The following is a 15,689-nucleotide window of genomic DNA, read 5'->3' as shown; positions in this document are numbered from 1 at the left end:
CTAATATGTTAGGTTAGTTAAGAAGATTGTTGAAGCTAATCAATGTGGTTAATTAAGAAGATTGTTGAAGCTTAATCAATGTATATAAACACTTGTACACAGTTTTAGTTTCTATGAAGATTTCTCTTTTCTTATCAACTCTCCTCTCTACTTCTTCCTTGCCTTGTGATTCGTCAATAATTTTGCGTTAGGCATTTTCTGTAATCTTAAATCATGTTTTAAATTATTTCGTTCATGACAATGATTTCTCTCATCGAGACCTCTCAGTGAAAGGAGTTTAGTTCCGGTTAGCGTCAAAAACCAACAACATTACAGCTTTGATTGACCATCACAAAGGCAATCGAAGTACACGTTTGTCACTGTGATTTAGATTGCTATGAGCCAAGTCCCGTTCAGCATTTCAAATTGAATCTGTATTTACCATCCATACTCACGTAGGGAGAGTTAAAAACCAAAAAAAAATTCAGAGACGGCAAACGTAAAACAGAAGCTAGGTTTTGATCACAACAAATAACAGAGCAAGTAATACACAATGACCGATAATGAGAGCATCAATTCCATGATGTAAGGAACGATTCTATCCCGCACCGCCAATGCTAGGACAGTCAAGAGCTGGTTATAAGTTCCCGTTTAATCTATGCGGCTGTTTTACTTTACTGTCTGGTTGAGTTCTTTAACCAGCCAGCTCGGCCAGCCGCAATATCATCATTCATCACATTTTCCAAAAAAAACATATCACAAGAGCATAACGATTAAACTCAATGCATAACAAGTGGTGTAGAAGTATTGATACATTCCTGTAATGTCACTAGCAATCTCAAACAATCATGATACATCATATTTCTCTCATGGAGCCAAAATCCCCGGCTGGTGGAAAAATAATAGTTTGCGCAAGTGTGTATGATTATTTCTATTGAGGTGAAAAACAATCTAAGGTTTTCTTTTTACTTTTATTTCCAACACAAAATTGATTACGCATATGTATTCCACATGCAAAGAATTTTAAATACCGGGATTTGATAGTGAACTTATGCTGCGACAGACTGTTTCTCCTCGTAATCGTCAAGCCTTAAAGCTTCCAATAGCCTTGGCCATGACTCTGGGATGCCTCCAGGTAAGTCAAACTCCATAAGCTTTCCCTTGGTACGGTAGTATTCTTCAAGAGGCTGGCTCTGCATATAGAAAAATACAAAAAGGCACTAATTAACACCTGATCGTTCATAAACTAGCAATGGAAAAGGACAATAGAGGGGCTTACCGTTTCATTGTATATACGAAGCCTTGCTTTCACCACCTCTTCAGTATCATCAGCTCGAGTGACAAGCTTTGACATACATTGATGTGGAGGGAGAAGTGGATCCATACTAATTCCAGGTCTTCCATTCTCACCCTTTAAGTTGATGTGAGCTACATTAAAACCCTTGCCACATTGACTACATGTTCTCCTTCCAAGGCATTTGTCAACCAAAACTTCCTCAGGAAGCTTCAAATTCACCACCAAATCGATGTCAGTTACATCTCCCAGTATTTCCTGAACCAAAAGACAATCCACTGTTAGAAATGATAATGGAGATTGATTATCAAAAATTGCTTAAAACGAATAATACTTACAGCTTGTCTCATGGTACGAGGAAAGCCATCAAGGATAAACCCTGATTCACCTCTAGCTTCACCAGCCTCAAGTCTTTTGGACAATAAGTCTACAATGATCTCATCAGAAACCAATTTTCCCTGATTTACAATCTCCGATAGCTGCATCAAGTAACAAGAGATTGTTTAACAATTATGCATACAGATAACAAACAAAACAAAGCCATTGACTTTAATATATATGAATAGATCTGTTATGATACTGATCAAATGTAGTTAGAAACACTTTCAAATGGACTTAGCTCACTAGATCTATCGAGAGATAGACGGAAATTTTCAGATCCAATAATGAAAGTCCGATTAGCTAAACATTCAATTTCAGACTATATGGATCCAAAATCGAACAAAGAAGAGAATCTCCATCAGAATCACAGTAACAGAAAATGGGAAAGAAAAAAAAAGGTCGCACCTTTTGAGAGAGAGGTCCAGAAGATGCAAGCTCTTCACGGACGAGATCGCCGGTGGCGATGTGAGGAACGCCGAGAAGGGTTGATAGTCTACTAGCGTAAGTTCCTTTTCCAACACCAGGACATCCCAAAAACACCCACTGAACATTTCTATCTTTCGGAGCAACCCTGCTAGCTCCGCCGCCGTGAAGAAACGGCGAAGGCGACGACGCGTGGCTAGCTTCGGCTGAAGTAGAGTAGAAACGGTTACCAAAGCCAAAGAGGGAGGAGGATCTAGCCACACGCACTAATCTCGCCATTGCAGAAAGAGAAATGTAGAGAGATAGAAGCGGCTTGAGCTTTGAGCTTACCCTAAACAAGAACGTGCACGAACATATGCTCTTTAGATTCTTTTCCCATTTTGCCCTAAAGTTAACTGACGTGGCATGTGACTTTTTCTCTGAGATCATGGTTACATCATCTGACACGTGTAATAACCCAACTCCACGAGATTAACCAACGGTATGAGAAAATCGATTTCGATTTTAAATTGGGATTATTATTATTTTCAGCTTTCTCTGGAAGCAACAATGGCGATTGCTCTCTCGTCGTCGTCGACGATCACGTCCATTACTCTGCAGCCGAAGCTGAAGACGATTCATGGATTAGGGACAGTACTTCCTGGTTATTCGGTCAAATCTCACTTTCGTAGTGTCTCTCTCCGGCGTAGCGCCGTGGTCGTGTCGGCCATTACCGGAGCTTCTTCCGGTGAGCTTAAGTGTCTTCTCTTTCTATATTATATTGAATACGGAGATTCTAGATTACTTACTAGATTATATTGATTCTCCACAGGAGCTGGAATAGGGAAAGGTACAGCTGATTCGCTAGATACAGTGAAAGTCTTGGATTTGAGAGGAAATGAGATTCCGATTTCTGATTTATGGAAAGATAGGAAGGCCGTTGTTGCATTTGCTCGTCATTTTGGGTAATTTTCTCATTATATTTGATGATTCTGGTTTATGACTATGTGTAACTATCTAAGATTGCTTGTTATGTTTTCAGATGTGTGCTCTGTCGGAAACGAGCAGCTTATCTTGCAGAAAAGAAGGTAACAGAATGATCTTTGGTTTAAAAAGATTGGCCATTTATACACAATTGAAGTCATTGAGTGATACCTTTGAGATTTTTGTTTAGGATGTGATGGATGCATCTGGTGTTGCTCTTGTTCTGATCGGACCGGGAAGCATCGATCAGGTAAACAACATTTTGAATACGCAATTTTTGTAAGCGTAAGCAGTTTTAAGCTGCTGCTTCTCACGTTATGACCATCTATGTATGCAGGCTAATACTTTTGTGGAACAGACTAAGTTTAAAGGAGGTATGTTTTCTCTTGATTACTAAAAAAGCCTGGTGAGTAGTTCCTTTTATGAGATGATCTAATTATCTGTAATCAACTTTCTCTCAATACAGAGGTCTATGCGGATCCAAACCACGCATCATACGAGGCGCTTGAGTTCGTTTCAGGGGTTTCTGTTACATTTACACCCAAAGTAGAGTGACTTCTACTTAGCATATTATAATTAGGTAACCAAAATGTTCTGCTTTTGTGGTCTCAGACTCTCAGTAGCTTCTGTGGCATTATTATAGGCTGCTATGAAGATACTAGAGTCTTACATGGAAGGATACCGCCAAGACTGGAAACTCTCGTTTATGAAAGATACAGTTGAAAGAGGCGGCTGGTAAGTTTAAGAGTATATGAATCATTCATTCCTTCTGGTTAGAGATCGATGAGATTACTTTCCGTTTTTCTTAACAACTATTGTCACGGACCTTGTGCAGGCAACAAGGCGGAATCTTAGTTGCTGGCCCTGGGAAAGATAACATCTCTTATATACGCAAGGTAATCTCTTTCGTCTAATCTTGATTGTGAAACTAGCCTCATATTTGGGAACCTAGTATACCGATATATCTTTTCAAACACATTGTTGTTTTCAACAATTTGTTTGCGGATTTCAGGACAAAGAAGCCGGTGATGACCCGCCTGTTGAAGAGATCCTTAAAGCGTGTTGTGCTTGAAGAGTTGAAAGAATCGCAATCGAAAAATAGATATTTAAAAAACAGTAACGACACTGCTATGCCCGGATACTCAACTAAATCCATAAAACACCATTACCACAATCACAACGACCACATTTGATATATAGGTAGGGAAAGAAAAAAAGACAAGTCGTAGACCGAAAGTAATGATCATTGTTTCTTGATTTTTGATGATCATTATGACTTATGAGTCGAGATCAGCGAAGGATAAGTGTGGCCCTTGCTAGAAGATATATATTTTTATTTCCAAATAAAGATGTACATCAAATTCACATAATCCAGTTATCGAAACAATTTTGTCTCTATTGATATGATAACATAGTTGATCAAAGGTAAGACTATAGATTACTATCTTGAAGTCCCACAAAATATGTCAGCTTAGGCATCTCCTATCACCATCCAACATTTGTTTAAGGTTACATTTCAAATTACTTTATACATGTTTGTTATTCCTCATAAGAACTTTAAACATTAATAAAAACAAATAAATTATAGATAACAGTGTGGAAATTACATGTTGGTCAACACTAGATACGATTCTAGGCCCATCTGTTATGCACGAAACCGGGCTGGATAGTAACACTTAACAGGCCGGGTTCAAGTTCAGAAAATACCCGACCCGGAACAAGATTTGGATCCAGGACTCCATTTCTTCCCTAAACTAAAACCCTACTCATCACTAAAAACTCTTGCTTCCTTTGTCCTTCCATGTCGAATTGAAAATTTTCAGAAAAACTCAGAGACAAAGGTTCCATTTCCTGTAATGGCTTTCATTTCCAGATCTAAACGCTACCAATCAAAAGCTAGGGTTTATCTCTCGCTTCCCAGATCATCAAACTCATCTCTCTTCTCACTCCCTCGTCTATTCAGCACCATCGAAGAAACCCAAACTCCAGCAAACGCAAACCCAGAAACCCAATCTCCAGATGCAAAATCCGAGACGAAGAAGAATCTGACTTCTACAGAGACGAGACCACTCAGAGAGAGGTTCCAACGAGGTAAGCGTCAAAACCATGAAAAGCTAGAGGATACAATATGTAGAATGATGGATAATCGTGCTTGGACGACTCGTTTACAGAACTCAATCCGAGATCTTGTACCTGAATGGGATCATTCTTTAGTCTATAATGTATTGCACGGTGCTAAGAAACTTGAGCATGCTCTTCAATTTTTCCGGTGGACGGAGAGATCTGGATTGATTCGTCATGATAGAGATACACATATGAAAATGATTAAGATGCTTGGAGAGGTTTCGAAGCTTAATCATGCTAGGTGTATTTTATTGGATATGCCTGAAAAGGGTGTTCCTTGGGATGAGGATATGTTTGTGGTGCTTATTGAGAGTTATGGAAAAGCTGGGATTGTTCAAGAGTCTGTTAAAATCTTTCAGAAGATGAAGGATTTGGGTGTGGAGAGGACGATTAAGTCGTATAATAGTTTGTTTAAGGTGATTTTGAGGCGTGGTAGGTATATGATGGCGAAACGGTATTTCAATAAGATGGTTAGTGAGGGTGTTGAGCCAACGAGGCATACTTATAATCTAATGCTGTGGGGGTTCTTTTTGTCTTTGAGGTTAGAGACTGCTCTGAGGTTCTTTGAAGATATGAAAACTAGAGGGATCTCGCCGGATGATGCTACGTTTAATACTATGATCAATGGGTTCTGCCGGTTTAAGAAGATGGATGAGGCAGAGAAGTTGTTTGTGGAGATGAAAGGGAATAAGATTGGGCCTAGTGTTGTGAGTTACACCACGATGATTAAAGGATATCTTGCGGTGGACCGAGTTGATGATGGGTTGAGAATCTTTGAGGAGATGAGATCTTCTGGTATTGAGCCTAATGCTACTACGTATTCGACGTTGTTGCCTGGTCTGTGTGATGCAGGGAAAATGGTGGAGGCTAAGAATATCTTGAAGAATATGATGGCGAAACACATTGCTCCAAAAGATAACTCGATCTTTCTTAAGCTTTTGGTGTCTCAGAGCAAAGCAGGGGATATGGCGGCAGCCACTGAGGTGCTCAAAGCCATGGCTACACTGAATGTTCCAGCAGAGGCGGGACACTATGGGGTTTTGATTGAGAACCAATGCAAGGCTAGTGCATACAATCGTGCTATCAAGCTTTTAGATACGCTTATTGAGAAAGAAATCATATTGAGGCATCAGGATACTCTGGAAATGGAGCCCAGCGCTTACAACCCAATAATCGAGTATTTGTGCAACAATGGCCAAACGGCAAAAGCAGAAGTGCTTTTCAGGCAGCTGATGAAAAGAGGTGTCCAAGACCAAGATGCCTTAAACAATCTAATCCGTGGTCATGCAAAGGAAGGAAACCCAGACTCTAGTTACGAGATTCTGAAGATAATGTCGAGGAGAGGTGTCCCTAGAGAATCAAACGCATATGAGCTGCTCATCAAGAGCTACATGAGCAAAGGTGAGCCTGGAGACGCGAAAACCGCACTGGACAGCATGGTCGAAGACGGGCATGTCCCAGACTCATCGCTTTTCAGGTCAGTGATTGAGAGTTTGTTCGAGGATGGTAGGGTGCAGACAGCAAGCCGTGTGATGATGATCATGATAGATAAAAACGTTGGTATCGAAGACAACATGGATTTGATTGCCAAGATCTTGGAAGCCCTCTTAATGAGAGGACACGTAGAAGAAGCCCTGGGGCGTATAGATCTTCTGAACCAAAACGGACACACAGCTGATCTGGACAGCCTCTTATCTGTCTTAAGCGAGAAAGGGAAGACGATTGCAGCATTGAAGCTGTTAGATTTCGGGTTGGAGAGAGATCTCAGCTTAGAGTTTTCGAGCTACGACAAAGTGTTGGATGCGCTTTTAGGAGCTGGGAAGACTCTGAATGCGTACTCAGTTCTTTGTAAGATCATGGAGAAAGGAAGTTCAACAGATTGGAAGAGCTCTGATGAACTGATCAAAAGCTTGAACCAAGAAGGGAACACAAAGCAAGCTGATGTTCTTTCTAGAATGATCAAGAAGGGACAAGGAATCAAGAAACAAAACAATGTTTCTCTATAGAAACTTGACAAAGTGATTCTTTCTTAAGTTATTCTCCTTTCATTGTTGGTTCAAGTCAAGTCAACAACTTCAGTTATCTTCTCCAAATAAATCCTTTTTTGAAACTTGTTTTGAAGGACGCGTTTGTATGATCATTCTGTGTTTTCTTTTTGGTAGGAATTGTATCGTTCCTGATTTAGTTTCTTAACCTCTTGAAAACGTTAAATACGTAAAAGATTTTTTTCGAAGATTTGTGTTTGGAACAAGAGTTGCATCTTCCATTGGCTGTTAGTAAAATATCTTATCTTCTCATAGATTTTTAGCTTCAGCATGAGACGTGCCATCTCCACTGTCCATCCAAAATTCGACGGTCCAGATCTCATCTCATCTATCATCACACTTCATATTATGACAAGTAGTTAGTAGACTGTCCCAATAAAATCACAACCAAACACAACTAATTTAAGTGAGAAAAGCACATAACTTTATCACAAAAAATATTTAGAAAAGTAAATACAATAAGCATACTAAAATGCAAAACGAAACAATTTGCGACATGTATTAAATTTTTTGTATATTACTACTAAACAAGCGAAAAATAAAATAATTCCTATCATTTATGTGGAAACAAATAGTTGCAAAGAAAATAAAAATTCTTACAAAAAAAACAGAAATCAGAATATTGAGCCTAAAAAATAGTTTGAGGTAAAATTACAAAATAAAATAAGTTTGAGATATTTGTGCAAAGAACTTAATATATTTATTCATTTGCCCCATAAATACCAAAGACACTGCATCTTATCTCCACTCTCAAAATCATCTTCTTCACCCAAAAACCCCTAAAAGCCTTATCCCTTCTTCTTCCCATGGCTGCTTCAGCTTCGTCTCTCGCTCTCTCTTCCTTCAACCCTAAATCTCTTCCTTTCGGCGTCTCCAGACCTGCCTCCGTTTCCCTCTTATCTCCTTCCCTCTCCTTTAAACTCAATTCCGACTCCGTTTCCTTCTCCATCGCCGCCAAATGGAACTCTCCCGCTTCTCGCTTCGCCCGTAACGTTGCGATTACCTCAGAGTTCGAGGTGGAAGAAGATGGTTTCGCTGACGTCGCTCCGCCAAAAGAGCAATCTTTCTCTGCTGACCTTAAACTCTTCGTTGGTAACCTTCCTTTCAACGTTGACAGTGCTCAGCTCGCTCAGCTCTTTGAGAGTGCCGGAAATGTTGAGATGGTTGAGGTATGGATTTAGGGTTTTCCCCAATTTGTGAGTTATAGAAGAAAGTATTGTTCTTTTAGGGTTTTTATTGATAAATTGATACCATTACTCCTTTTTTTGTTATTTGTCTTGTAGGTAATCTATGACAAAATTACAGGAAGAAGCAGAGGTTTTGGATTCGTGACTATGTCTTCAGTTTCTGAAGTTGAGGCAGCTGCTCAGCAGTTCAATGGCTATGTAAGAATATACTTCTCTACCTTACTCTATCTTCGATTGTTGAATATGAATTCACTGAGGACTAGCTTTATCTTATCTTGTTGGTATGCGTTTGTGTTTTGGTGTGTGTGCTTAATGTGTTTATGTTGTTCTATGTTTCTGTGATAAGCTGTGTTTGAATGCAATCTTCAAACTTGTGGCTTCTAAAGATAAAACTTGGACCTCTGTGTTGTTGTTCTTATTGTATTAGGGTTTGGTTGCTTCGGTTAACCATTTTGATGTGAATTTGTAGGAGTTGGATGGTAGACCTTTGAGAGTCAATGCTGGTCCCCCACCACCAAAGAGGGAAGATGGTTTCTCCAGAGGACCTAGGAGCAGCTTTGGAAGCTCAGGTTCTGGATATGGAGGAGGTGGTGGTTCTGGTGCTGGTTCAGGAAACCGTGTTTATGTGGGTAACCTCTCTTGGGGAGTTGATGACATGGCTCTTGAGAGTTTGTTCTCGGAGCAAGGAAAGGTTGTTGAGGCCAGAGTCATCTACGACAGGGACAGTGGTCGATCCAAGGGTTTTGGATTTGTGACATACGACTCTTCTCAAGAGGTCCAAAATGCCATCAAGTCCTTGGATGGTGCTGTAAGTATCTTTTGTACTCATACTTATACCAATATACACTTACATTGTTGTGATCAAATCAAACAACTCTTGATATACTTTTACTTGTGGCCTATAGGATTTGGACGGTAGACAAATTAGAGTCTCGGAAGCTGAGGCTAGGCCTCCAAGGCGCCAATATTGAGCACCAATCTATGACTTCCTATTCTCAAAAACGCATATTCTGGAGGGTATGATATTAACCATTGTACTTATAGATTGGCTTTTCGCACTAAACTACTTGATTACTGATGTATGGAGTTGTGAAATTGTAACAGGCGCTTCGAAGTAAAGAGGGTTTGTGAGATGATGGCAGTTTCAGACGGTACTAAGCTCTTAGCTTCGCCTATGTTTGTTGCCTTGGATGCAAGAAGGTCGTAAAGGAATGGTCTTTTTTTTTTTGAGAAACGTATAATTAAGATAGAAACTGGAGAGACCATGTTCTTGTCTGTCTGAATGCTGCCATTGACTGCTTCGCTTTGGTTTTGATTCAATTTTTTTTTCTCTCTATATCGTGGTCTCTTCTTCCTAATGCTTCTCTGTTTATTTGATCCTCTGCTCAAATGAATATGAACACACTTGAAAACCGGTTAAAACTCAAATCATGCAATGTTTAAAACCGAACCAATACTATTTGTGGAATGAACACTATCTTGCCAGTTTGTTCCATCAAAACGATATCATTCTTTGCGTTCAGCCGTGAGCCGTATAATTCCATTGATCAAATAACTAGCTGGTTCCAATTTGGGTAATCACAAAGCCCAAATGTTGAATGTAATGAACCATAGTGTCAAAACTCTCCGGTTTTGGATAGAAAGTAATTGCGATTGAATACTACGAAAATGGGCTTTTCTACATTTAGTCCATTAAGCTCAATTGGTCTGTCTCCTATGACATAGTATTCTGAGTTATGACTTAGATGCTGCTTACATGAAACTTAGCAAATGTATTAGATGTTGTTCGTTTGGGCCCAAACTGTATATGAATTTTTTTTTTTTTTTTTTGTCGACAACTGTATATGAATTTAGATGGTACGTCTGGATACAAATGATTTTGCATTAAAAGAATTTTAACATTATAAGTGTTAAAATAAGTGATTTTGGAGGTAATATCTTCATCCAAATCAATTAAAACATCGAAATATCCTCACAAAAATCATTCAAAATTCAGCAGCTAAAATTTTCAAAACATTGAAATGTCTTGGAAATTTTAGAAAACTATTTTTTAATTCATAAACATGTCTTGTTCGTATATAATTTACAATTTGACGTCAAGATAGAGTGAGATATTAAACGTGCAATATATTTTTATTTTGCAGAAACGTGAAAGATAAACTTTGGAAGCAGTTTATGAATTATGATGATGAAGGCTTCACTTGCTTCCATCGCCAATAGGCGTACGTCGTTCTGTTGGTAATGATGCTACCCACAAAACGTTAATGTCGTCCCAAGCTTGTTCCATAAGTACAATCTCTCACAACAAAATACGAATTTTGTTATATATATGTATGTGTATATATATATACATTGTTTACTTTAATTAAATCAGTTAAAAGGATAGTTCAACAAAGCTCCTAATCATCATAGGCTATCGGGGTCCGGTCTTGGACACCTTAGCATGAAACATTTACGTAGGATTCCTACTTCATGGGGCTCCACTTAAAAGAAATTACTCATTAGTCTCATAAAAAGTTTAAAATGTATTTTGTATAATAATAAGAAGGCCAAAAAGTGAGATCCTTTAAATTGTAATGGTGAAATCATTAGTAAATTGTGATAAATAAAGGAAAGGTGTCGTGATATATTTATACAAAAAATTGAGCCAAAGAAAATGTATAAAGAATATATATTTCTCTTGTCGATAATTTGAAGGAAACTATATAGTAATGAAAAGAAACAACTATATAAATACACTACATTTTATAAGAGTAATGGGAAATTTCGTAAAATGTTTCTGTCTCTAGGAAAAATATGAAGTAGTTAGGGTTGAATATGCCAAGCCGTGAGTTATGGGCCACAACTTTGTAACTGGTCAGCGCAAGTAGACCCTCTTTGACTTGTGAACCTCATTCATTGGACATGAACATGTTCAATGTTTGCTCCTTTGCTGAATCCTATAAAATTCATTATCCATTACAAGACATTTTTCACCATATACTTGTAGCAAACTGATGTCGATCATGCTTTTCTAAATATTTGTCGATATTTCTTATCAATCAGTTTCATGTGTAAAAGAACATATTCTACATGTATCTATTATCTAATTCAATATATCTTTTGTAGGCACTGTATCTATCAGAACAGGGACTTGACATGCAATAGTAGGAATCAATATTTACGCGCTCCTTGACTGATTATATACCACAATTCATCAATCTGTCAAAAAAAAAACTTTATTAAAGTATGTGGTTCCAAAAAACAAAAACTACGTGATTCACATGGTCTATACAAGTCCGACTAAATATTTTGAATTGTAGGCGCTCAATATGAACATCATAAGTTTAAAACGAAAATAATTAAAATGAATAAAGCAAATGGGGTATAGAGACGGCCGAAAGGTTGATGACATTGAAATGAATGTAAGATAATGTCCCAAAAACAAAGGACAAAATTAACTCTCTTCAAAACATAAGAAAAAAACAAACAAACAAATGAATGTCCTTTTTGCGCTTCTTCTCCATCATACTTCCACCACTCTTCTTGCCTACATACTAGCTTCTTTCTTCCTCCTTTGTCTTCACTAATTGAATCTTTACGTACATGTATATTACATACATTAATATTCATGGAAATTGCTTCTTTTTTTTTATCTTGTAAAAGATATATTTGATCGCGCTAATCGCATTATATTAAGTATATATATAACTTTAAGAGATCAATAATCACTAAAACATCGTAATTAATATTGACATAATCAAATTCTTAAACATGTTTAATTTAACTTAAATATTTCTGTATATGAACTGTTGAGTTTAGTGGTGGATAATATACATGGTGTGATATGTTAATATGGTATCAGGAAAAATTTCGTAAGCAACAATGTTTCAGTTGTTGACCAAAAAATAAAAGTTTCAATAAAAGCATTGGCTCTCCCCAATTAATACGATTGGACTGATTCTTTGTAACGAAAACGGTTTGATTTGATGAGGGGTAATATAAGTTGTACAACTATTAATTAGTGTGATATAAGTGAAAATATGAAAGAGATTTGACTTTTAAGCAACGGTATTAACTGTCCGACACTTTATGATAACTACTAAACAACGGATTTGTCCCTTTCTGACCTTTGACTGGTCCCTTTTGACCATTTAAAATCCATGTTCTTCACTTTTCTTTCCTGTTTTGTTGTCTCTTTTTTTTTTTTTTTTTTTACTTTCTAATTCCTTAATTTGTGGATTTAGCGTCGGTTCGTAGGGGAAAAAACAAATTTGGGGGTTCTATTTTCGGTTCAAGGCGGTAAATGGTTTTTGTGAAAGCCATAATTCGAAATTTTTGTCGGAATCATATCAACCTTTTTCTAGTTTTTATGGTTACGCATTCATTTTAACGTCTTCTGCATTCAAGAATTTTACCCGGGTAATCATAGTTTCCTATATAGAATTTTTAAGTAGGGTGTCCTTTCAAAAGATTTTAAAATTTTGTAAGAATATAACTACATACACAAAAATAAGAAATGGTATAAAAAAACAAAAAATATATTTAAAGGTATCAACTTTTCGAAATATATCTCCAAAATACGTTATTTGGTTTAGAGTATCAATAAAATGCTATTTCGTTTTCTTCATTCAAAAATATCAGTAAAAGAAGAAACTAATAGCAAATCAATCGTTTTTTTTCTTTCAGATCGGTAAAAAAAATCAACTTTTTATTAACTAAAGGTAAAGATGAGAAATGATATTTAATAATAGATTTCTTCCTCATCTTACTTAACACTCAGTCAAATTAAATTAAGCTTTCCTATTTGTCGGGAATGAATACTTAAACTAGAAAATATCATATGTCAGATAGAAAGTGTGGAACCTTTCCTTGCTTCGTATGTACTAAATACATCAATACATGCATAAATAGATGAGCTTGTATTTTACTAATACCTTTGCACCCCCTTTGTCGGTAAAATAATTTATTCGCTTTATGAAAATTAAGTTACCATACAAAATCATATAGAGCATTTTTGTTTTTTTTTATAAAATGAATGAATTTCGTTATACATTTAAAGTTTCAACTGAAAGTAATCATAAAAACGGTCAACGTTACACAAACAAATTAACTGGCTTTGAATTAAAGTTTCAGCTTTAGGAACTTTTCTAAATTTAACTGACCCTTTTTCTTTAAAGAATTCAAAAATGTTAAACGATTGTTGACCATTCCAAGAACATTCAGAATACTTTATAATGAAATTTGTAGCCCCTTTTAAAACAAAATGAACTACTTCTATGACAACTAGTACTTTTTTTTAGAACAACAACGAAAATCAAAGTGTCTTTTAAAAGTAATTTAGAATTCTGTTACAACTTTTACATCATAAAAATCGGTTAAAGACAAAAAAATGTTAACCCTTTTTGCTTAAAAAGAAGAATTTGTTCTTCAAAATATCCACTTTTCGAAGTTCTGTTTTTCTTTGTTTCCTAACAAGACTTACAAGAAAAGATTCGACTATGAAACTTCATGTACCCATTTCCATACAACTTTTCAGTTTAATTAGAGTGCAAGTATTATCTAATGTAATTGTGATATCACTGCCATCGTCATGGTTATTATAATAAAATAAAATTTGGGTCGGAAGTTAAAAACCCAAGAAGAATGTGGAGAGAAACTAGAGACGAAACAAAAAAATGCGCATGCAAGCATGGAGATAATAAAACACAGTAATTTACAAACTTACTAGTATGTGTTTAGTTTTATAATCTCTATAACACCTACATAGAAGGAATGGGCAGCATCTACTCAGATCTTGGGATTGCAATTATCTTATTTTCTTAGTTAAATATTCACACGCTTAAATATATACTATAAACAAATAAACATGATGTGTATTTTGAAACTGTCTGCTTACAATTAAGTATAAAAATGTAGGGGTTACTGTCATTCCAAGCCAATAAATCCAATAGGGTTATATATAGGCTTTGAATAAACTAGTGTCTTCATGAGTTTTTTCCTATTGCTATTTTTTTCTTTCTAAAAACAAAAATTAGAGTTCTTAAGCTTTGTATTGAAGTGTCAAATAAGAAAAGAATTTTGTATAAGATTAACAAAGCCAAAACTCTTAAAAGCTTTTTTTTGTTATCTTTTGATAAACAATTTTTTAAAAAAGTTGAAGGTGAGTTTTCTATTTAATTAAAAGAAAAGAACTTGAAAAATAAGCTCTCGGATGCTATATGTAGCTTAGAAGGACAGTTGGAACGATGGAATCTCGTTCTTTCCAATAGGATATTCTAAATTTAGTGATCAGTCATACTTTTTAAACCAACTTAAAATATGTGACTAGATGTTTTATTAGTAATGGTTATTTTTTAACGTTAGTAAATTTAGAGTTTTGATGATGGATAACATTAGAGGTTTTGATTAGAGATTTATCTTTCATATTTCAATGCGTTATAAGTAAATTAAAAACAAAGACAAAAACAATTTCTCTTACTTATATTTATAAAGTTGCTTATATATATAGTTTATGAATGATCTTTTTAGAGCACATATAATCTTTTCAAATGATTTTTTTATATAACATTGTCATCTGTCGAAACTCTACCTTGTCTCATACCACATTATAACGTACGTGGAGGGATAACACCAAGTGGAATTAGAAAGACAACTTAGCTGCACAAGAAGATGGGGCAATGCTAAGAAGTGTTTTTTAGTAAAACTATGAAAAGGTTAAAATGAGTATAGGAGAATAAAAAATAGAAGTAATGTTTCCTATGCAAAGAACAAGAAGAAGGTTGTCTACATAGGGAGGGTGAATTGGGCTACATTGGTAATAAAAGCCATAACTCACTTTGTGTTTCTTATTTCAATCATCAATTGGCACATTGCTCCATATCTCAGACATCATCATCTCATTAACTTATTCATTCTATATACAATAGAGAAATAAATGTGTATATATATCTATTGGTGTACCCATAACATTTCTATGGTTCCATTAAGTTTTACTAGTGGGTTCTTCTTGTCCTGGTTATTTTTTATTTTGTTTGCATGAGTATCAGTAAATAACGTTTGTAACCCATCTTACACTGTCCAGATATATTGTAAATGAATTATTTGTCCTATTCTTGATAAAGGGAATAAAAGTGAGGGAACTTTATCACTGATCAATCAATTTTAAAAAACTAAAATGGTTATTTTGTTTCATTGAGAGCTCTCTATAAGAAAAATAGCAAGAGGGCTTTATTATATAAAGCATAAAATAAATTTCTGCATTACATTATTACTAGCATATTAGAGTTGTAATTTGTAAATATACACGAGCCT

At 35.9% G+C, this 15,689-nt stretch overlaps 4 protein-coding genes and 1 non-coding gene across 5 annotated transcripts; 3 read left to right on the top strand and 2 right to left on the bottom strand.

The window, feature by feature from the left end:
- Nucleotides 1-203: 203 nt before the first annotated feature.
- Nucleotides 204-2,441, bottom strand: ADK (adenosine kinase). Its single transcript, NM_129281.5, has 4 exons — nucleotides 2,060-2,441; nucleotides 1,612-1,752; nucleotides 1,259-1,531; nucleotides 204-1,172 (listed from the first exon to the last, which is right to left on the bottom strand). The coding sequence occupies exons 1-4, from the start codon at nucleotides 2,354-2,356 to the stop codon at nucleotides 1,029-1,031; spliced, it is 855 nt and encodes a 284-aa protein (NP_181262.1). The 5' UTR covers nucleotides 2,357-2,441; the 3' UTR covers nucleotides 204-1,028.
- Nucleotides 561-702, bottom strand: AT2G08860. Its single transcript, NR_140421.1, has one exon. It is a non-coding gene; the product is annotated as an other RNA (small nucleolar RNA).
- Nucleotides 2,442-2,573: 132 nt separating the features above from the next.
- Nucleotides 2,574-4,574, top strand: AT2G37240 (Thioredoxin superfamily protein). Its single transcript, NM_129280.3, has 9 exons — nucleotides 2,574-2,804; nucleotides 2,889-3,021; nucleotides 3,099-3,144; nucleotides 3,231-3,290; nucleotides 3,378-3,414; nucleotides 3,507-3,586; nucleotides 3,684-3,775; nucleotides 3,876-3,936; nucleotides 4,053-4,574. The coding sequence occupies exons 1-9, from the start codon at nucleotides 2,627-2,629 to the stop codon at nucleotides 4,110-4,112; spliced, it is 747 nt and encodes a 248-aa protein (NP_030274.1). The 5' UTR covers nucleotides 2,574-2,626; the 3' UTR covers nucleotides 4,113-4,574.
- A 4-nt stretch (nucleotides 4,575-4,578) lies between these two features.
- Nucleotides 4,579-7,450, top strand: AT2G37230 (Tetratricopeptide repeat (TPR)-like superfamily protein). Its single transcript, NM_129279.4, has one exon. The coding sequence runs from the start codon at nucleotides 4,897-4,899 to the stop codon at nucleotides 7,168-7,170; it is 2,274 nt and encodes a 757-aa protein (NP_181260.1). The 5' UTR covers nucleotides 4,579-4,896; the 3' UTR covers nucleotides 7,171-7,450.
- Nucleotides 7,451-7,824: 374 nt separating this feature from the next.
- On the top strand, nucleotides 7,825-9,881 carry AT2G37220 (RNA-binding (RRM/RBD/RNP motifs) family protein). Its single transcript, NM_129278.4, has 5 exons — nucleotides 7,825-8,378; nucleotides 8,493-8,594; nucleotides 8,866-9,204; nucleotides 9,302-9,413; nucleotides 9,501-9,881. Exons 1-4 carry the CDS (start codon nucleotides 8,016-8,018, stop codon nucleotides 9,365-9,367), a joined length of 870 nt encoding a protein of 289 aa, NP_181259.1. The 5' UTR covers nucleotides 7,825-8,015; the 3' UTR covers nucleotides 9,368-9,413; nucleotides 9,501-9,881.
- Nucleotides 9,882-15,689: the final 5,808 nt, after the last annotated feature.

The sequence above is a fragment of the Arabidopsis thaliana genome, chromosome 2, assembly GCF_000001735.4.
Source record: "Arabidopsis thaliana chromosome 2, partial sequence".
In the NCBI taxonomy this organism is placed as follows: Eukaryota; Viridiplantae; Streptophyta; class Magnoliopsida; order Brassicales; family Brassicaceae; genus Arabidopsis; species Arabidopsis thaliana.
This window is presented reverse-complemented; position numbering and strand designations above follow the sequence as displayed.